This window comes from Plecotus auritus (genome assembly GCF_963455305.1).
Source record: "Plecotus auritus genome assembly, chromosome: 12".
Taxonomy (NCBI): domain Eukaryota; kingdom Metazoa; phylum Chordata; class Mammalia; order Chiroptera; family Vespertilionidae; genus Plecotus; species Plecotus auritus.
Window position 1 is genome coordinate 33895489 of NC_137778.1, and position 17705 is coordinate 33913193.

A 17705-nucleotide genomic window follows, 5' to 3' on the forward strand; every position below is an offset into this window, starting at 1 on the left:
GAGAAAGGCTAATTAAAACCACAATGAGATACCAGCTCACACCCGTCAGAATGGCTATCATCATTAAATCAGTTGTGACTGAGGATGTGGAGAAAAGGGAACCCTGGCGCACTGTTGGTGGGAATGCAGATTGGTGCAGCCTCTGTGAAAGCAGTATGGAGATACCTCAAAAAATTAAAAATAGAACTGCTGTATAACCCAGCAACTTCACTTCTGGGTACTTATCTAAAGAAATCCAAAACACTGATTTAAAATTAATCTCTGTCAGGCCAGGAGAGCCCTCCACAGCATGCCCCTCGGACCCTCCTGACGGTCCCTCGGCTGTCAGCCCAGGGCTCCCAGGAGGTGGCTGCTCCTCCCCCTCCCATCCCCTCCTCCCCAGACAAGCTTTTCTTTTGTTTTTCTTTTTTTTAAATATATATTTTATTGATTTTTTACAGAGAGGAAGGGAGAGGGATAGAGAGCTAGAAACATCGATGAGAGAGAAACATCAATCAGCTGCCTCCTGCACACTCCCCACTGGGGATGTGCCCGCAACCAAGAATCGATCCTGGGACCCTTGAGTCCGCAGGCCGACACTCTATCCACTGAGCCAAACTGATTAGGGCCCAGACAAGCTTTTGTTGACATCATAGGGGCTTTTTAATTCTCCAGTTGAAATCACCTACTCTCTCCTTCTAATCATCTTGGACCAACTGGGGAAATACAGGTTTGGAAGCAAATAAGTAACTCTTTTATTTTGAAGTCTCCTTATGTAACGAACTTCAGTGACATTTGAGGTAACTTTGCAAAGCACAAAGAGTTCGTTTCCAAATTAACTTTGCTCTGGCCTAGTTGCTCATTTACTTCCAAAGCTGAATATTGTTCCCATTAAAAGATTAACTTTTAGCCTTGAACCTCTTCTACACTCGCGGGGCTGTTGGCTGTGACTTGCTGTTTCCTGCCACATCCGGCTGTGAGCCAGGCTTCGAGCGGCTGCCTCTAGACACCACTTTCGTGAGCCCTGGAGGACCCCAAAGTCAGGTTTGTGGTTGGGTGTCTCCTGTGGGCTTAGAATTGGGAAGGAGATGAGGTGGCAGGTGGGGCGAGGCCAGAGGCCAGAGACTGTGTAAGGCATTGTGGCTGCTAACTGGGAACTTACAAGGTGGCCAAAAGGGGTCATGTTGACAGGACACTGAGGACAACCAAGGAAGGCTTCCCTTCAAAGACACTCCAGACTGAAGACGTTACGTTTAGTCAAGTCTTAGAACCACCTGGTAGCATACTGACCCTTAGGAGGGAGCATGGGCCAAAATCTGTTCATTTTAAAGGGTTCTGAAAAATCTGAAAGGTGCAGGCCCTGCCCTCAGGGTGGGACTTGATACCTTGACCACTGCTTTCTGGTCGTAGGCAGAGGAAAACAGTGGCATGGCCGCTGCCGGGTTATTGTGATCATCAAAATGGAACACTGATGGAAAAGGGCTCTGTAGATGGATTTAAATGTGTCCTTGTTTATGACCAGCTAAATGATGAAATCTTTCAACTTTCTGATTGGATTTTGGTTTTGTTGATGGAAGGGAGCAAAGCTGCGCATTTTAAATGCCAATTCTCTCCATAAGCCACACTTGGTTGCACAGGTTTGCTCTTCTCATGATGCTTAAGACCTAGGCCGTGGGAGTCAAATCACGTTACTCAGTGTGCAAAGGTGGGCCAAGTACTTTAATCTCCCTGACCTGTAGGTTGCCCATCTGTGCAGGACAGAGCATAATAATTGTGTTTGGGGGTTATCATAAGGTTTGGAACATGAATGCACATAAAACAATTTACACAGCACTCAATAAATGTTTGCAATTTTATTGTCATTATTATTACTAAGGAGCCATCTTGCTGTCTCCAGGGGTCTTTGTGTAATCAAATTAGTCTACTGCTTAGTAGAATAAGAAAATTCCCAACCTTTAAAAACACCAAGTGAGCATTCAAGTCCCTGTTTCCCAGCATGCCTTGCATGGTCTCCACACCCAACAGACAGCACACAATTCACAACATGACAACAAAACTGAGTCCCAAAACTCTACTTGGAAGCCTTGTATTTAGAACTCAGCACCCATTTTCCCATAGAAAGAATGCTTTTAAAATACAGGTTGGATTCCCAGGTGACTGAAAATACCCAGAATTCCTAAAAAGACACCAACATGGATCATATGAATCATACAAGTCATATGAAATCTTCAAAGGAAAATAACTTGTTATCTAACTGCATTAGATTAAATGGCAATATTGCGAAAGCAAGGTCTGCCTTGAGATTCTTTCCAGCCCTCATCCACGTCCTTGCCCCTTTCCTCCGTCAGGCAAAACTATTTGAACCTCAGATAGTAAGCACCAGATACCACTGGATGTCCTTGCTCTCACATGTTAGCTTTCTTATCACTGGTATATACTAGTTGTACCTCATTGTTGTTTACCATGAGGCAAAAAGCCTAAACAAATTGAATGAGCTTAAATGAGCTACAGTTATTAATTGGCAAGAGACTTTTATTCTTTCCTCTTCTTTATTTGAATGGAGATCAAAGAAAATGGGAACACAAGCAAACCATTAGATGACCTGGATCGTCCCTTTAATATCTGGTGCCTTTACGTCTTGTATGGATCAAATTGAAATACATAAAGACATACAGAGCTAAGTCTGCCTCCCAAACTCAGAACAACAAGGTTGTCATTCTCTTCAACTATCAGCCTTACCTCTAAGGAAAACGATGGGCTCAGCACTCTACTGAGCTCTACACATGCTATGAAAAGAAAAAATGCATCATACTTGTACTTCCACCCTAGGAAACTCTCTTAAATGCCATGTAACAAGTACTTCATGTGAATCAACTATTCGGCTGTGCACCGTGAGATTGGTATTGGAGAACATCTATCTGTAAAGGCTACCAGAAGGCAGGATGCTGGGCCTTGCTCTGTAATCATTAACTGTCTCATTCTCTTCAAATGCAGAGAGAGAGAGAGAGAGAGAGAGAGAACTTTATTTCTGCTTCACAGGGAAGTAGATAGAAGAAACCAGTAGATTGAAGTGTGGTAAAAATGGTGTTTGATATATATAAAGATGCTGGGTTATTTCTTTCTAAGCAGCTTTCAGATGATATAATTCACGCTATTCCCAGCAAGTAATTCTGAGTGAGGCTGAGCCATTTTCCTTGGACCAGACACAAGCGTCACTGAGTCTCTATGCTAGAAATCTGCAGAAGAGCATTTCTGTGTGCGTGCAATGAGGGGATTTGTTGAGACACTGGGCGCTGAGAAGTGCCCAGATCTGCAGAGAATTTTTATAAGAGTTTCTCTGAGCCAAGCTGACTACATGTGCCAGGGAGCAAGATTTCAAATGGTCCAGAGGACAGCAGTTTTGCAGTTTCTTTTATGCATTTGAAATTAAGGCTGGGAGGTAGGGAAGATTACATGGAGGTGGGATAAAGCAAGGTGGGGATTGGATAACAGGATACTGAAGCTTATTTGCTCTCTTGGGGGTGGTTACCTTTTAGAAGACATGACCTGAAAGGGTAGTTCATGCATTAAAAGAGGGGAGGAAGGGGTTTGAAAGGGGGCATTTCAATGGTGTGTTAACCCAGATACACAGGAACAATGGACAGGGCTAGCTTAAAGCAAAGATAAGCCCTTTTTTTTTTTTTAAATTAAGTCTTTATTGTTTGAAAGTATTACATATGTCCCCTATTTTTCCCCATTGACCCCTTCTAGCCCACCCAGGGCTTCACCACCCTATTGTCAAAGATAAGCCTTTTACTAAAGAAGTTATATGCCTGGAGTGTGACTACCCACCATGACCTGCCCAGTCCGGAATTGATGATCAAATCACCCTGAGATTACTTTCCATGGAAACTCTTCTTTCACCCACAGTTGAAACCTGGTAGAGAATTCTCATCTGACAAGGCAGAGAGAGATGACAGGCAGCGAAGTGTCCAACTCAAGCAATGAACATTGATGGACAGCCACTCAGTGTTGCGTACTGTCCTAATGCCTGGGGATGCATTAGGTGTGTTAGGGGTCCCAGGTTCAGTGATTCACTGGGAAGACAGCGTGTAGATGAGGCTGTGATTTATTACAGTGAAAGAGTGCTCAGCGAAATTAGCAGAGAAAAGGCTCCTGGGGCGGAATCTGGAGGAAGCCAGGTGTAAGCTCCCAGGAGTGCTCTCCCAGGGGAATTATGCAGCAAGGAGTGGTGGCCACAGCTGTGAAGTGTTGTCTGCCAGTCATTTCAGAGCCCAGAGTGTTTTCAGTGCTGGGGCTGGCCCTATGGACTCTCTCTGTCTAACTGATACCAAAATTCTAGACTCTCCGAGGGGAAGCAAATGTTCAGCATAAACCACATTATTTGCACAAATAGTTGAGACACAGCGAGCCCATCTTATCAGGGAATCATAGGAACCCTCCTGAAATCCAAGTTCCCAGCCTCCAGCCCAGGGCCGACCTGGCTAGCAGGCCTTTCTCAGGATAGCATTCTCAGGCTGCTGTGTTAACCCTTCTCTGCACACTGAGTGGGAAATAAGCATTTGCAGTGCAGTTGGATCAACTCAATGATTCATTCAACTAAAGTTACCGAGCCCTTTGAAGGGTTGGGCGGGAAGAGGAGAAATTAGACGTGGTTGTTGAACTTTGTCAAACTCAACTCAGTGCCTCAATAGCTCCCTGCCCACCCTGGACAAGGTGTGTTGCCTATCAAAAGCCCTGTGGCTGTGCTCCAAGCTTCTCCCCCTCACCTCCATCCGAAACCCACTGCCCATCCCAGGACTCTGTTTTCTGCCTGCCACTTAACGTCTTTCTGCCTGGCCCCTGAGGCAGGTGTGTGGGGCTACTTCTCTCTTTGACTTGACTAGATTCTGACACAGGCAGATGCCCTCGGGCCAGTTCTGCCCCATCCCTACCCCCACCAAGACTCCCAGCACCCACACTTCCTCTGGCCTGCTTGGCCTCTCATCCATTACAGGAGTTGCCCATTTGGTGGTTTGAAGCCCTAGTGCCTGGGGCTCATCCCCATCCTTCAATGATGTCCCAGTCATCCCGTTTCTATTCACAGCCTTTGGCTTGTTTTAATGCCAGTGATGCCTGCTGGGAGATGCCCAGAGCTATGACCTGCAGGCTATCACCCCCTCCCAGTGGAACCCTCTCATGCAGGAGCCCTACATGCTGACTCACTGCAACCCAAGCCTCAGCATCTCTGAGGCTCTGTCCCCACTGCCCTCGCCCCTCCTGGAGGGATTCACCCCAAACCAGGCTCCAGGTTTACAGGGTTCAGAGGGGGGATGGGAACAAGTGGAGGTAATATGTTGTCTTCTTGGCCTCAAGATTAACATGTTCAATGACCCAGACAAGGAATTGAAAAACATCATCTTCCTCTCTGATATCAACCACAGTTCCACGCAAGTCAGACACCAGTTCTGGAAACCCCCAGTTAATAGTATCATCAGTTCACCCCCAATTTTCCCACCCTGGTGGGTCTCCTCCCAGAAAGGCACAGAGGTATGAAATGGCCCTCCAACACCTTCAGGAAGTGCTCAGAGCGACTCAGTTAACCAGGGAAAGCCACCAAACACTGAAGCTGGTGAGCGGGCCAGGTCCTGGGAAGCTAGGAATGCTATGATGTGGGCATCTGAGAGATACGGGCGTGATTAGACTTGCATTTTAGAAACATCCTGAGCGCTGGAAGGAGACAAGATGGAGAGCGAATCTGGAGGCCGAGACGAAGATAAATGTTTTAAAATACTCTTATAATATGTGGCGGGGCCTTAACTCTATCTGAGGCAGTGGACTTAGTGATGAGGGGACAGACAAAAGGGAAATTTAGAAGACCAAGTATCAGGAGTGGGGATGGGGCTGGAGAGGCAGGAGTGCAGTGAGCATGGCTGTGTGCTGGCTGGTTGCACCTTTGACAGCACATTTACCTCTGCCCAGGTAAAGAACACAGTGGGCTGCCTGGCCAGGTGGCTCAGTTTATTGGAGCATCATCGCGTACACCAGAAGGTGACCGGTTCGATTCCCCATCAGAGCACATACGCAGGTTGCAGGTTCGATCCCCAGATCGAGAGTGTGGGGGAGGCAGCTGATCAATGTTTCTCTCTCTCTCTCTCTCTCTCTCCCCTCTCTCTCTCTCTCTCTCTCTTTCTCCCTCTTCCTCTCTCTAAAATAAAAATAAAGAACACAGAGGGTTAATCATAAATCCAAACAGCTTCGCGCTGTGGCCCCCTTTACCCTCTCCTCTCCCTCCAAATTATTCTTACTGGGTTTGGTTGTTTGGTTTTGGTTTCTCCTTTGAAGGTGCAGAAATGTCCGTGGTGTGTCTGACAGACTTTGAGGCCCACGCGCGGGAGCGTCTGTCCAAGTCAACCTGGGATTATATTGAAGGAGGAGCTGGTGAAGGCTTCACCCGGGACGACAACATCGCAGCATTTAAAAAGTCTGGTCTCCTGTATCCTTTCTGCTGTTGAACTCAGGGCCTAGTTCACAGCTCCAGGGAAGGGAGCAGGCCTGGTTTCTGCCTGCAAAGAACAGAGCAGATATAGAATGGCTTTTGTGTTATTTTGGGTTGGGGTTTTGGGGGGGCAGATGATTGGGGAGAGGAAGGTTGGAGAGAGCACCTATCTTAGTGCCTCTGCAGAACTAGCACAGATCAGTCACCCTCCCAGAGACACAGACCACAGAGGGAGTGAGGAGGGGTTGTGGGGTCCACAGAAGAAGGGTTCGTGTGGAATCAGTGTTGGGAGAAGCTTCCTAAAGGAGAGGAGCCTCCAGTCTGCTGTGCTGCCTATTTAGCTACCAGCCAATGGTCCCCCACCAGAGGTTTCCGGGGACCTAGTCTGGTCTCCACCTGCAGCAGGAATCTGGAGGCCCCAGCACCAGGCAGCGCCAACAGGAAACCTCTTTGTTGTCTAGCACAGAATCCGCCTCCGTCCCCGGTACCTGAAAGATGTGTCGCAGGTGGACACCCGGACCACAATCCAAGGGGAGGAGATCAGTGCCCCCATTTGCATCGCGCCCACGGGTTTCCACTGCCTGGCCTGGCCCGATGGAGAGACCAGCACAGCCAGAGGTGTGAACCAGGCCACCCGAGGCCTGCAGTGTGCAGCAGGCCTCCTTCAAGCAGGGCAGGCAGCCCCGGGGGTTTCTCCAGAGAAGGGGCTTAGGGACAGCAAGTGGTTGGAATTAAGGAGGGTGGGTGGGAAGAGGAATGCTTAACACTATGTTTGCATAACACTTCCCCGAAGATTGAGAAAATGCCCACTTTCGCCCAGCCAGCATGGCTCAGTGGTTGAGCATCAACCTATGAACCAGGAGGTCACAGTTCAATTCCTGGACAGGGCACATGCCAGGCTGCAGGCTTGATCCTCAGTGTGGGGCATGCAGGAGGCAGCCGATCAATGAGTCTCTCTCAGCATTGATGTTTCTATCTCTCTCTCCTCTGTTCCTCTCTGAAATCAATATGAATGGAAGGAAGGAAGGAAGGAAGGGAGGGAGGGAGGGAGGGAGGGAGGGAGGGAGGGAGGGAGGGAGGGAAAAAGAGAGAGAGAGAGAGAGAGAAAGGAAAGAAAAAGGAAGGAAGGAAGGAAGGAAGGAAGGAAGGAAGGAAGGAAGGCTGGCTAATCAAATGTGATCTCCTGGTTCATAGGTCGACACAACCATTGAGCAACACAGGCCAGGCATCATCAGTGATGTTCCTATCCTTCTCTCCCTCTCCCTTCCTGTCTCTGAAGTCAATAATTTTAAAAAACACATATTTTAAACAACAAAAACCACTTCTAGCCCTGCCCCACAGGGCAGCAGAAGGAAGTCGGGCCTTCTCTTCACTCACAGGGCGAGTTGGCCAGAAGCAGTGCAGGTCCTAGGGCTTCTCGCCCCAGCCTGGAATGCCCCGGCCTCCAACCTGAGTTGTGTCATTTGCTCTGCAGCTGCCCAAGCAGCCGGCATCTGCTACATCACCAGCACATATGCCAGCTGTACCCTGGAAGACATCGTTGCCGCGGCCCCCAGAGGCTTCCGGTGGTTCCAGCTCTACGTGCAGCCAGATCGGCAGCTAAACAAACAGCTGGTCCAGAGGGTAGAATCCTTGGGGTTCCGAGCCCTGGTGATCACCGTAGATGTGCCCAAACTTGGCAACAGGCGACATGACATTCGCAACCAACTGAACCTGAAGACAAATTTACTGCTAAAGGATCTTCGGTCACCTCAGGAGGTAGGAAAGATACCAGGCCCAATGGGCAGGCATTACAGAAGGCAAAGTCCCTTCCGTGGTTCCTCCCTTCCTTCTTTCCACAAGAATTCACTGAGTGCCCGCCCTGTGCCAGACCCTGGTGATGCAGCAGTTCACAGTCAGCGCTGGTCCCTGCTTCCCAGAGCTTCCAGACAAAAAGTGTAAGACAAAATGTTCTCCGCCTGGAGCTGTCCGATCTGTCCCCAGAAGTGTTCTGGCCACGGCTGAGTGCTGAGAAAGCTATAAAAAGGATTTTGCACGGGTCTTCCAACATTTTCTACTTCATGGCACACTTAGAAAACGGTCATTTGGGGCGGCACACTTGGATAAACTGACCCTCTGATGGGGTGCTCACAGCAAAGGTGACCAGCCCTTGGGGTGTAACCAGCCCAGGCCCCACCCTGCTGTCCAAAGAAATGAGGGGGGTGGTCAATCTCTCTGCACACCTGGAACTCATCCAGGGAGCACCAGGTGTTTGGAATCTCTGAACTCGATGAATGCAAAGGGCACTTCACCCATTAAAATCCTACTGTCGGATGGGGTGGGATGCCCCAGAGAGACAAATTCATGGTCAAGTTGGAATTCCTTGGCTACGACAGTCCTACTCATTAAGTCAAACACAGCTTGGCCTTGAGGCTTTCAGGAACCCTTATCTCAGAGTCCAGGAATTTATGGATATTTGGTGCCCATTGTGAGTCACGGGTCAATGTTGCATACTAGCTGATTTAAGATTATTGAAGTATTGCTTCTTTGTCATTGTCCTGTGCATCTCTTAACCGGAATGTGTTACATTGGCCTATAAATGCTTTTGCTTATCCATCTCATTAAACTCTGAGTTCTTTTAACATGGGGACTATGTCTCAGCTGTTTTGTGTCCCAGATCCTGGCATAAGGGAACAGGGAAACAATAATGGTTAATGAATAAGCAATTGAAGTATAAAATTATCTTTGTAAAGAAAAGGAGCTAGAAGTGGGATTGGTTTGATAGCTCCTCTTTTCAAGCTCCTAACTGCTGCTTTTCACTTATCATCCACTAGCTTTCTGAATGTGCCTCATCTCTGGAATGGATCGAGCAGTGTTGAAGGAGTTCAGGACTAAGGTTTCCCTTTTATCCCCACAGAGAAATTCAATGCCGTATCTGCAGATGTCTCCCATCGACTCATCCTTCTGCTGGGAAGATCTCTCCTGGTTTCGGACCATAACTCAACTGCCCATCATCCTTAAAGGGATCTTGACAAAAGAGGATGCAGAGTTAGCTGTGAAGCACAATGTGCAGGGCATCATGGTTTCCAACCACGGAGGGAGGCAACTTGATGACGTTCCTGCTTCTGTAAGTAGGAGGACCTCAGAGGGTGTGTGTGTGTGCGTGTGTCCATGTGTCTCTAGAGCAAGATACTCTGTGCAGTTTGGTGTGCACCATCCCCTCTCTCTTACCACATATGTTGGTATGTGTGTGTACATTTTAAAGATTTTTTAATACCTTATTTTTTAAATATATAATTTTTTATTTCAGAGAGGAAAGACGAGGGAGAGCGAGATAGAAACATTAATAATGAGAGAGAATCATTGATCGGTTGCCTCGTGCATGCCCCACACTGGGGATCAAGCCCCCAACCCAGGCATGTGCACTCACCGGGAACCGAACCGTGACCTCCTGGGTCATAAATCGACACTCAGCCACTGAGCCATACCTGCCAGGCTAAGGACTTTTAATAATAGCCTCATGTGTACCAGGCTGTTTTTATACACTTTACATTTATTATCCCTAAGTCTCACAACAGTCCTGCAAGGTGGGTATTAGTATCCCCATGTTGCAGAATGGGGTGCTGGAGTACATAGGCGTTAAGTAACGTCTCCAGTTCTCACAGTTAGTAGGTCATTGCGGTGGGTTTGCTGTTAGAGGTGTTTCCGAAGCACTGAGGTCCCTGCCTCCAGGAAGAAGCACTCAGCTGGAAGGTCGCCTGTCTGCATGGATCGCAACCTCACATTTTCTCAGATGACTCAACCCAGCAAGGAACAGTGTATCACTTACGCTGATAGATAACGGTTGTTCTCAGTACAACTTTAAAATGCCCTGTGAATCCTTTGTAAACATTTAGGACACTCTGTAATTTTTCCCATAAAGTGAATTTATGTCCATTAGATATGGAGTTTGGGGAAAGAAAATGAAGAGGAGAGGGGCAATGAAAGAACATCTAAATTGGAATTAATTGTTGCTTTATCTTCATGAAGATACATATTTTCAAGAAACATATTTTCATGAAGCTTGTTTTCCAGATTCTTCTATTGCTGCTTGGCTCATTTTAAGAAAGAAAATTCTCTCTCATTATTAATGTTTCTATCTAGCTCTCCCTCTTCTTTCCTATTTTTGGCCTTTTTACTATATATGTAGAACATGTGCAGTGCAATTATAAAATATACAAAAGCCAAAAAAAGGTAAAAAGTACCCCTATTTTTATCACTATCATTAATGGCAACATTTTTGGAATTATTTTTATCAACTGTGTAATGCACATATGACATTTTAGGTTTAAAAATGATACATAATATTTTTAATTTTCTTCTTTTCACACAAATATATTAAGGGCATCATATTATTTCAATATATATGGTCCTCTTATTTTTAATAGTATGAATGGACAGTTTATGATTTTTTTAACTTTTCTTTCCAATTGCAGTTGACATACAATATTACATTAGTTTCAAGTGTACAGCCTAATGATAAGACATTATCATTACAATATTATTGACTATATTCCCAAGGTGTACTCTACATCCCTATGACTACTTTTATAACTGGCAATTTGTGCTTCTTAACCATGAAAGGATGATTTATATAACAAACTTGCTATTGCTGAACATCTCTATTGCTTCTAGCTTCTGCTACTTTAAAGAATGCCTCAGTGACCATCCTTAAAGCTTTAGCACATTCTCAATAACTTCTGTAAGACAAACTGCAGGAAACACAAAAGCTACAGGTTTAGACTCCTGGTCCTCACCCATGCTGAGGGCCCGCTGTCTCCATGCTCCTGAGTCAACCTCAGGCCGCATGTGCTCTGCTTCAGGTGGACGCCCTGCCGGAAGTGGTGGCTGCCGTGAAAGGGAAACTGGAGGTATACCTGGACGGCGGGGTCCGGACGGGCAACGACGTGCTCAAGGCTCTGGCCCTGGGGGCGAAGTGCGTCTTCCTGGGGAGACCAGTCCTGTGGGGTCTTGCCTGCAAGGTGAGGCCAAAGGGAAAACCAACCCGGAGATACCACGTTTCTCATTCCTTTGCATGCGCTTCTGTGGTCTGGCCCCCAAGCTTAACCATTTTTCCAGGTGCCGCAGACTCCTGGGGGAGGGTTACACCTGGCCGCACCTCCAGGCTCCTCCGCAGCACGCTGCACATTTCCAAGAGCTCTCCCCCCTTTCCTCTTGGCGTTTCTTTGTTTCCCAGACACCCCCATGCTCCTCACCACGTCGCCATGTCTCAGCACACCTAGAATTTATATTCAGCTCATGGTCACAATGTTCCTTCATCTCTCTCGCTCTCAGGGTGAACATGGTGTTGGGGAAGTTTTGAACATTTTAAAGGATGAGTTCCACACTTCCATGGCCCTTACAGGTGAGTGTGTCTGACTCTTCTCCTGACTTGAAAGCGGGAGGTCTAAGGAGCAGGAGGGTGGCCCCCTTCTAGCCACCTCTCCCCAGCCTCGGGATGCCAGAAGAGACAGCGGGAAAGAAATGTCCCTGACAAAGATTTGTCTTTGATACATCTTAACCATGAAAGCACAGTTTATATAACAGACTTGCTATTGTTGAACATCTGGATTGCTTCTAAGCTTCTGCTCTTTTAAGCAAAGCATCAGTGGCATCCTCAACGCTTTAACACAGTGGTCGGCAAACTCCGGCTTGCGAGCCACATGCGGCTCTTTGGCCTCTTGAGTGTGGCTCTTCCACAAAATACCACGGCCTGGGCGAGTCTATTTTGAAGAAGTGGCGTTAGAAGAAGTTTAAAAAATTTGGCTCTCAAAAGAAATTTCAATCGTTGTACTGTTGATATTTGCCTCTGTTGACTAATGAGTTTGCCGACCACTGCTCTAGCACATTCTCAGTTACCTCTGTAAGACAAACTGCAGGAAACACAAAAGCTACGGGCTCATACTTCCCGGTCCTCCGTGATTAAGGTGTACAAAGGTAAACGCAGTGTCACATTATGGGAGCGAGGCCTGCAGGTTACTCTGGACTGTTCAGATCATATCAGGCTCTCTGGATGTCACCGTAAAACAATACTCATGGACTGTGAACAGTGGAGAAATTATGTTGAAGAGGAAGTACAGAGGGACCCAGGAGAGATAGAAACGGGGAGAAGGAGAGGCATTGTCCCCCGTAACCACAGACAGCAAGACAAACAGGTCTCAAAATTACATGGGTTTCGGTCAAAAATGAAATTATTGTGAAGTGGCGCTCATAAAAACTTCTACGTGTTCAGCAAAGCCCGGAGTCCCAGTGTTCCCCAGCTACTGGTGGTGACCTTCCTCTTCAAGGGCCTTTGGGTTGGGGTTTTTATTTGGGATTTTTCTAATTCTAAGCAACTCAATTCCAAATGACCCAACGTCACCGGGTCCCTCCCATGAGGGTGGGGAGGGCACACGTGTGAACTGAGAGCATATTGGGAGCCGCAGGGGAGGGGGGGGGGGGGGAAGACCTGCAGGTCTGTGGATTCCAGGAGGCTGAGATGACTGTCCTTCTCCCACATATCCACCCCCCCCCCCGATTCTTGCAAATTGATGTCCAAACTTCTTTTCACAATAGCCTGACTGGGAAACTCTCAATAACAAAGCTTCATCATTCCACCAAAAGTGAACACCTGTTTACCACTCCCGTGTTAATGGCCGCTGGAAACTATTTCTGAGACGGAGTGGAACACCTTTTGTAACGGGCAAGGAAAAAGGAAAGGAAAAACAGGATTATGGGCACTTTTGTGCCCGACTCTTTGTACTCCTCTCCCTTCTAATTGTTCTACAGTGAGACTGTATTGTTTTAAGTATAGAAACAGCAGTAATCACAACCAAACAAGGGGCAGAGAAGAGGGTTCGAGTGGAAGGGAAGGAATAGGAAACCAGACTAAAGGGCATCCCTGGGCATCCTGTTTAAGAGACGCTGCTCCAGGTAAGACGCCGCCCCCCCCCCCGCCCCCTCCCTTGAGAGAGGGGATCTCAGGTTGGTGCCTGTGCATTTGATGGAACTCAGCAAAATACAGAATCATAGTGTGCAACCCAGAGGTTGTGTCACTCCCCATTCCTTCCCTGCACAAGGCATGTAAGACACCACACACAATTGGTGCCCAGGAGGCAGCCGATCGAAGATCACCTAATTCCCCTGGAAATGTGTGGTATTTCCCCCTAATATCTCTGTGACATCACAGCCCTGGGCGCAGAACCCTATGAACACTATTGCTGAAAACAGAGTAAGATGAAAAGTATTGGTTTTCCAACTGGGAGGCCAATTTTCTGAAATTTTTATATTTACAAAAAGGTTAAAATGATTATTTGTCTTGAAAAACAAAGATGTCCACATATAAATCCCATCATCTGAAGGCTGCACAGACCTCACTAAGTTCTCATCCCTCATAGACGTAAGAGCATCCGAAACTGTAGAGAATTTTTATAAAGATTTATTTGAGCCAAACAGAGGGTACGTACGCCTGGACACAAGAGAGGAGACTGTTTCAAGAGAGATAAATTTCCAACAGAGATAAATGCTTCCAAGAAAAGACCGTTTGCCGACTTCTTTTACGCATTGGAATTAAGGAGGGAAGATCACATGAAGGTGGGAGAAAGCAACGAGGGGGTGGGTTACAGGACAGTTAACACCACCTGCTCTCTGGAGGGTGCTGGCTTCTGAGAAGAGGCATTGGGGCCTGGCAAAGGTGCCTGAACCTGACAGAAAGCATGGACAGGGCTGCTTAGGGCCGTGGTCGGCAAACTGCAGCTCTTTGGCCCCTTGAGTGTGGCTCTTCCACAAAATACCACGGCCTGGGCGAGTATTTTGAAGAAGTGGCGTTAGAAGAAGTTTAAGTTCAAAAAATTTGGCTCTCAAAAGAAATTTTAATCGTTGTACTGTTGATATTTGGCTCTGTTGACTAATGAGTTTGCCGACCACTGGCTTAGGGCAAAAATCAACCTTTTACTGAAGACCTCGCGTATGATTACCCACCATGCTCTGCCCAGCTAGGAATCTATGATCAGATCACCCTGTGAGGTTACTTTCCATATCCCCCCTTTTTTCAGGTCCACAGTTTAACTACTATTTTTCCTGCAGTACATCACCACAGAGTCTATCCTGGCATCTCTTTGCTCCGTGAGTAGGTCTGCCTGCGTGGAAGTCCCACTATTCTCTGCCCTGTGGAAGCCCAAGGCTCTCGAGATCACTGTCCCTCCTGGGAGGGCCGCTGTGGCCCGAACAGTGGCTTCTGCTGGATCAGTCCAGCGTACGGGCTCTGTATGCACAGTCACCCAGGCAGGCTTCTCCTTCCTCTGTTTCCACTCTTAGGAAAAGACCCTCTTTTGAGCCATATTTTTTGTGAGTAACACATTTTGCTGAAGTTGTGTTTGGGGAGGTGAAGGTGCGTACATCAGAGGCATAGAAAGAAATTCCAGGCGAACATGACACATCCTGTTGTTCAATTCTAGCAGCCTTCTCTTCGCCAAGGAGATTTCACTGCTTCCCTCAGCCCTCAGTTCTCCAGCCCAAAAGCCACACAGATCCTCTCTCCCTCCTCTTCTGCTTTTAAAATATATTTGTATTGATTACGGAACGGAAGGGAGAGGGAGAGAGAGATAGAAACATCAATGATGAGAGAGAATCATTGACTGGCTGCCTCCTGCACGCCCCACACTGGAGATCGAGTCTGCAACCCAGGCATGTGCCCCGACTGGGAATCGAACCGTGGCCTCCTGCTTCATAGGTCAACACTCAACCACTGAGCCACCTCGGCCAGGCCTCTTCTACTTCTTATCTGAAGTCACTTTCTGGAGCCCCCGTGTGTAATCTCAGCTACAATCCTATTTGCATTCTAATGAGGACCCTTTACTGCAGAGGGGGTTTCACTTTTCAGAACTTCTCCTTAGAAGGCTGTTGCTGCATGAAATACCCCATCTCCTGACTAAGCTGTCCCTGAGTCATTTCCTCCTAGACAGACACGTCCTACCTGAGCCTATCAGGTCCAAAATCAAGGTGAAGGGTATCTACTGCACACACGCATTAAAAAATGCTAAAATGTTTTTACGTTTTTGTCATGCCATTTTGACATGGCTGCCAAAAGAGGACCCAAGCACAGGCTCCTGAAATAATTCCCGAGGCAAACAGAATGACATCATTCGTTCCGGATGCGTAATATTGCCTCAGGGTGAGCACCCGCGGCAAGTCGGGGCCTGTTCCCATTGGCTCACCCACACCATGATGGGGCAGGATTCTGGTGCTGAGAGAAAGGAGCTTTTGAACCCCTTGTTCTTTCAGGCTGCCGCTCGGTTGCTGAGATCAATCAGGACCTGATCCAGTTCTCCAGGTTGTAACGGAAGAGCTGGGGACAGGACTGCCGAGGTGGCCCACGGGAAGACCAAACCAGAGCCTGTGTGTGACGCCATCCTGCCCAGGCCCTGTCCTATCCAGCGGCTCAACCACTTCACCCCGCACTTCCGGCCCCAAACCCTCATCTGCCCCCAATGTGCCAGGCCCTCCTCTGCCTCCCTGCTTTTTATATGCTGTTCTCTCGCCTGAAATCCCCCTCTGAGAGAAAAGGGAGGGTCAGTGATGACTGACTAGTGGATGAAATTCTTGCATATCCTCTACATCTCTATGAAACATCTATGGGCAGCTGCATTCTGGACAGAAGAGCAATACATATAAAGTATCCCCCCCACAAAAATCCTTCCCCAGTCTAAAAACAACAGGGAAATAATAGAGTTTAAAACATAGGCTGTGGAGCCATGCAGACAGGGATTCATAGTCAGGACTGCTACTGACAGACTGGGTGACTTGGGGAAGTTTTTCAATATCTCAGTGTTTTCTTGGCCTACTCCCCGGGCCTCATCCCCGTCACCCATTAAGACGTAGTGTCACATACAGTGGGGCGAGGTGCACTTCCTAGAACTTCGTTCTCTGGAATTCACTTCTAGATCTCAGAACTCTGCCTCAGACACCATTTGTGTCACATCCACAACTTTGGTCTCATTATTCTCTTCACATCAGAAGTAAGAGAACATCTCAGTACCAACTTGTCCTTTGTGGTGCAAAAGAATGAATAGCAGCCTTGAAAATATGGAATGAAACCAGAGAAATCATTGGTAGAATAACATCCACTCTTTTAACCCCTTCACAACCTCACAAGTCAGATTTTTTTTTTTTTTTTTTCAGGCTTGTTAGACAGACATGAGCAGAGCAAGACGATGCACCAGGTACAGAGACTCACCAGGGCAGAAAGCCTGGATGCCTCGCAAGGGGCAAAACTGGGAAAGCAAGAACCTTGTCCCCAGGGTAACCTGTCCTCCCCTAGCATATCTCTGGTCATGAGCATATCTTTCATATGGCTGGTCGGGCAGTTACACCCCCTGACCTTTTCCTCCTAAAGATAACATCTAGGCCTCAGTAATATTTCAGCTCCAGGCCCAGAAAAGCAGCAAAACCAGATAAGTGACACCATGGCTGCCTCAGGACCAGCTGCATTGGCTAATGACCCTGCCCTGGCACCGAGCACCCAGTGGAGACCACAACCCTGGAAGAGCACAGGGGGAAAGATGATGGGCATTCTATTCAGACCCTCCCCTGGGTCCTCCCCTAAGATTCCCACTGCAGGAGGGAGAGAGGGATGGTCAGGACAAAGGACCCGGCGCACACTCTCCCCCAGAGCCATTCCCTCCCCCCTCCTTCCCTCTAAGTGACCCCACAAGACTTGCAATGAGGGGAGCAATGGGCAGTGGCATTGCTGACCCCCTGAGCCTGTCTCCAAGGCCTGCTGTTCTCTGACTTCTCAGTGAGCCAAAGCAGCCCACCCTATACTCGTCTTTGCTGCTCCTATGCCCTTCCTTGGTTCACTGTCCTAAGTGTATTTTTGCTGCCATCATGGACCCAGTGCCCTTTGGCTCAGTGCTGTGTACCCTTTCCCTTCGGCTATCCCCAGCCCCTTTCCGTAAATAAATTCAAATCTTCTTTATCCATATCTGAGATGGCTATTCAGTCTGCCCACGCATCACCGACTTCAACCTTTCAATGCTCTGATTATCTTACTGGCTGGTGAACTTGTAAAACTCCCCAGTGTTCTCTGTAATATCTTTACTTATGAGGACTTCTAAGCAGGCATGATGGCCAGTCCTGAAATCACCAGCTGGGCGCTTGACTGAGTCACTCCAGATTGGTTTGGGGTAAGAGTGATCATCATGATAGCAAGCTGTTCAGAGAATGGAGTTCACTGACGTTACAAGAGAATCCA

General features: G+C 47.6%; 1 protein-coding gene across 1 annotated transcript; it reads left to right on the forward strand.

Annotated features, from left to right (window-relative positions):
- Positions 1-906: 906 nt before the first annotated feature.
- On the forward strand, positions 907-17434 carry HAO2 (hydroxyacid oxidase 2). The gene is made up of 8 exons (XM_080648001.1): positions 907-1023; positions 6304-6442; positions 6924-7075; positions 7932-8215; positions 9354-9563; positions 11299-11457; positions 11771-11840; positions 15737-17434. Exons 2-8 carry the CDS (start codon positions 6312-6314, stop codon positions 15790-15792), a joined length of 1062 nt encoding a protein of 353 aa, XP_080504127.1. The 5' UTR covers positions 907-1023; positions 6304-6311; the 3' UTR covers positions 15793-17434.
- Positions 17435-17705: the final 271 nt, after the last annotated feature.

Bases quoted from the DNA above. Each gene is read 5' to 3' on its own strand.
- HAO2 (XM_080648001.1), top strand. From the start codon at position 6,312: ATGTCCGTGGTGTGTCTGACAGACTTTGAGGCCCACGCGCGGGAGCGT. The intron at 8,216-9,353 runs GTAGGAAAGATA...TTATCCCCACAG, and splicing joins ATCTTCGGTCACCTCAGGAG to AGAAATTCAATGCCGTATCT. The intron at 11,841-15,736 runs GTGAGTGTGTCT...TTGTTCTTTCAG, and splicing joins CACTTCCATGGCCCTTACAG to GCTGCCGCTCGGTTGCTGAG.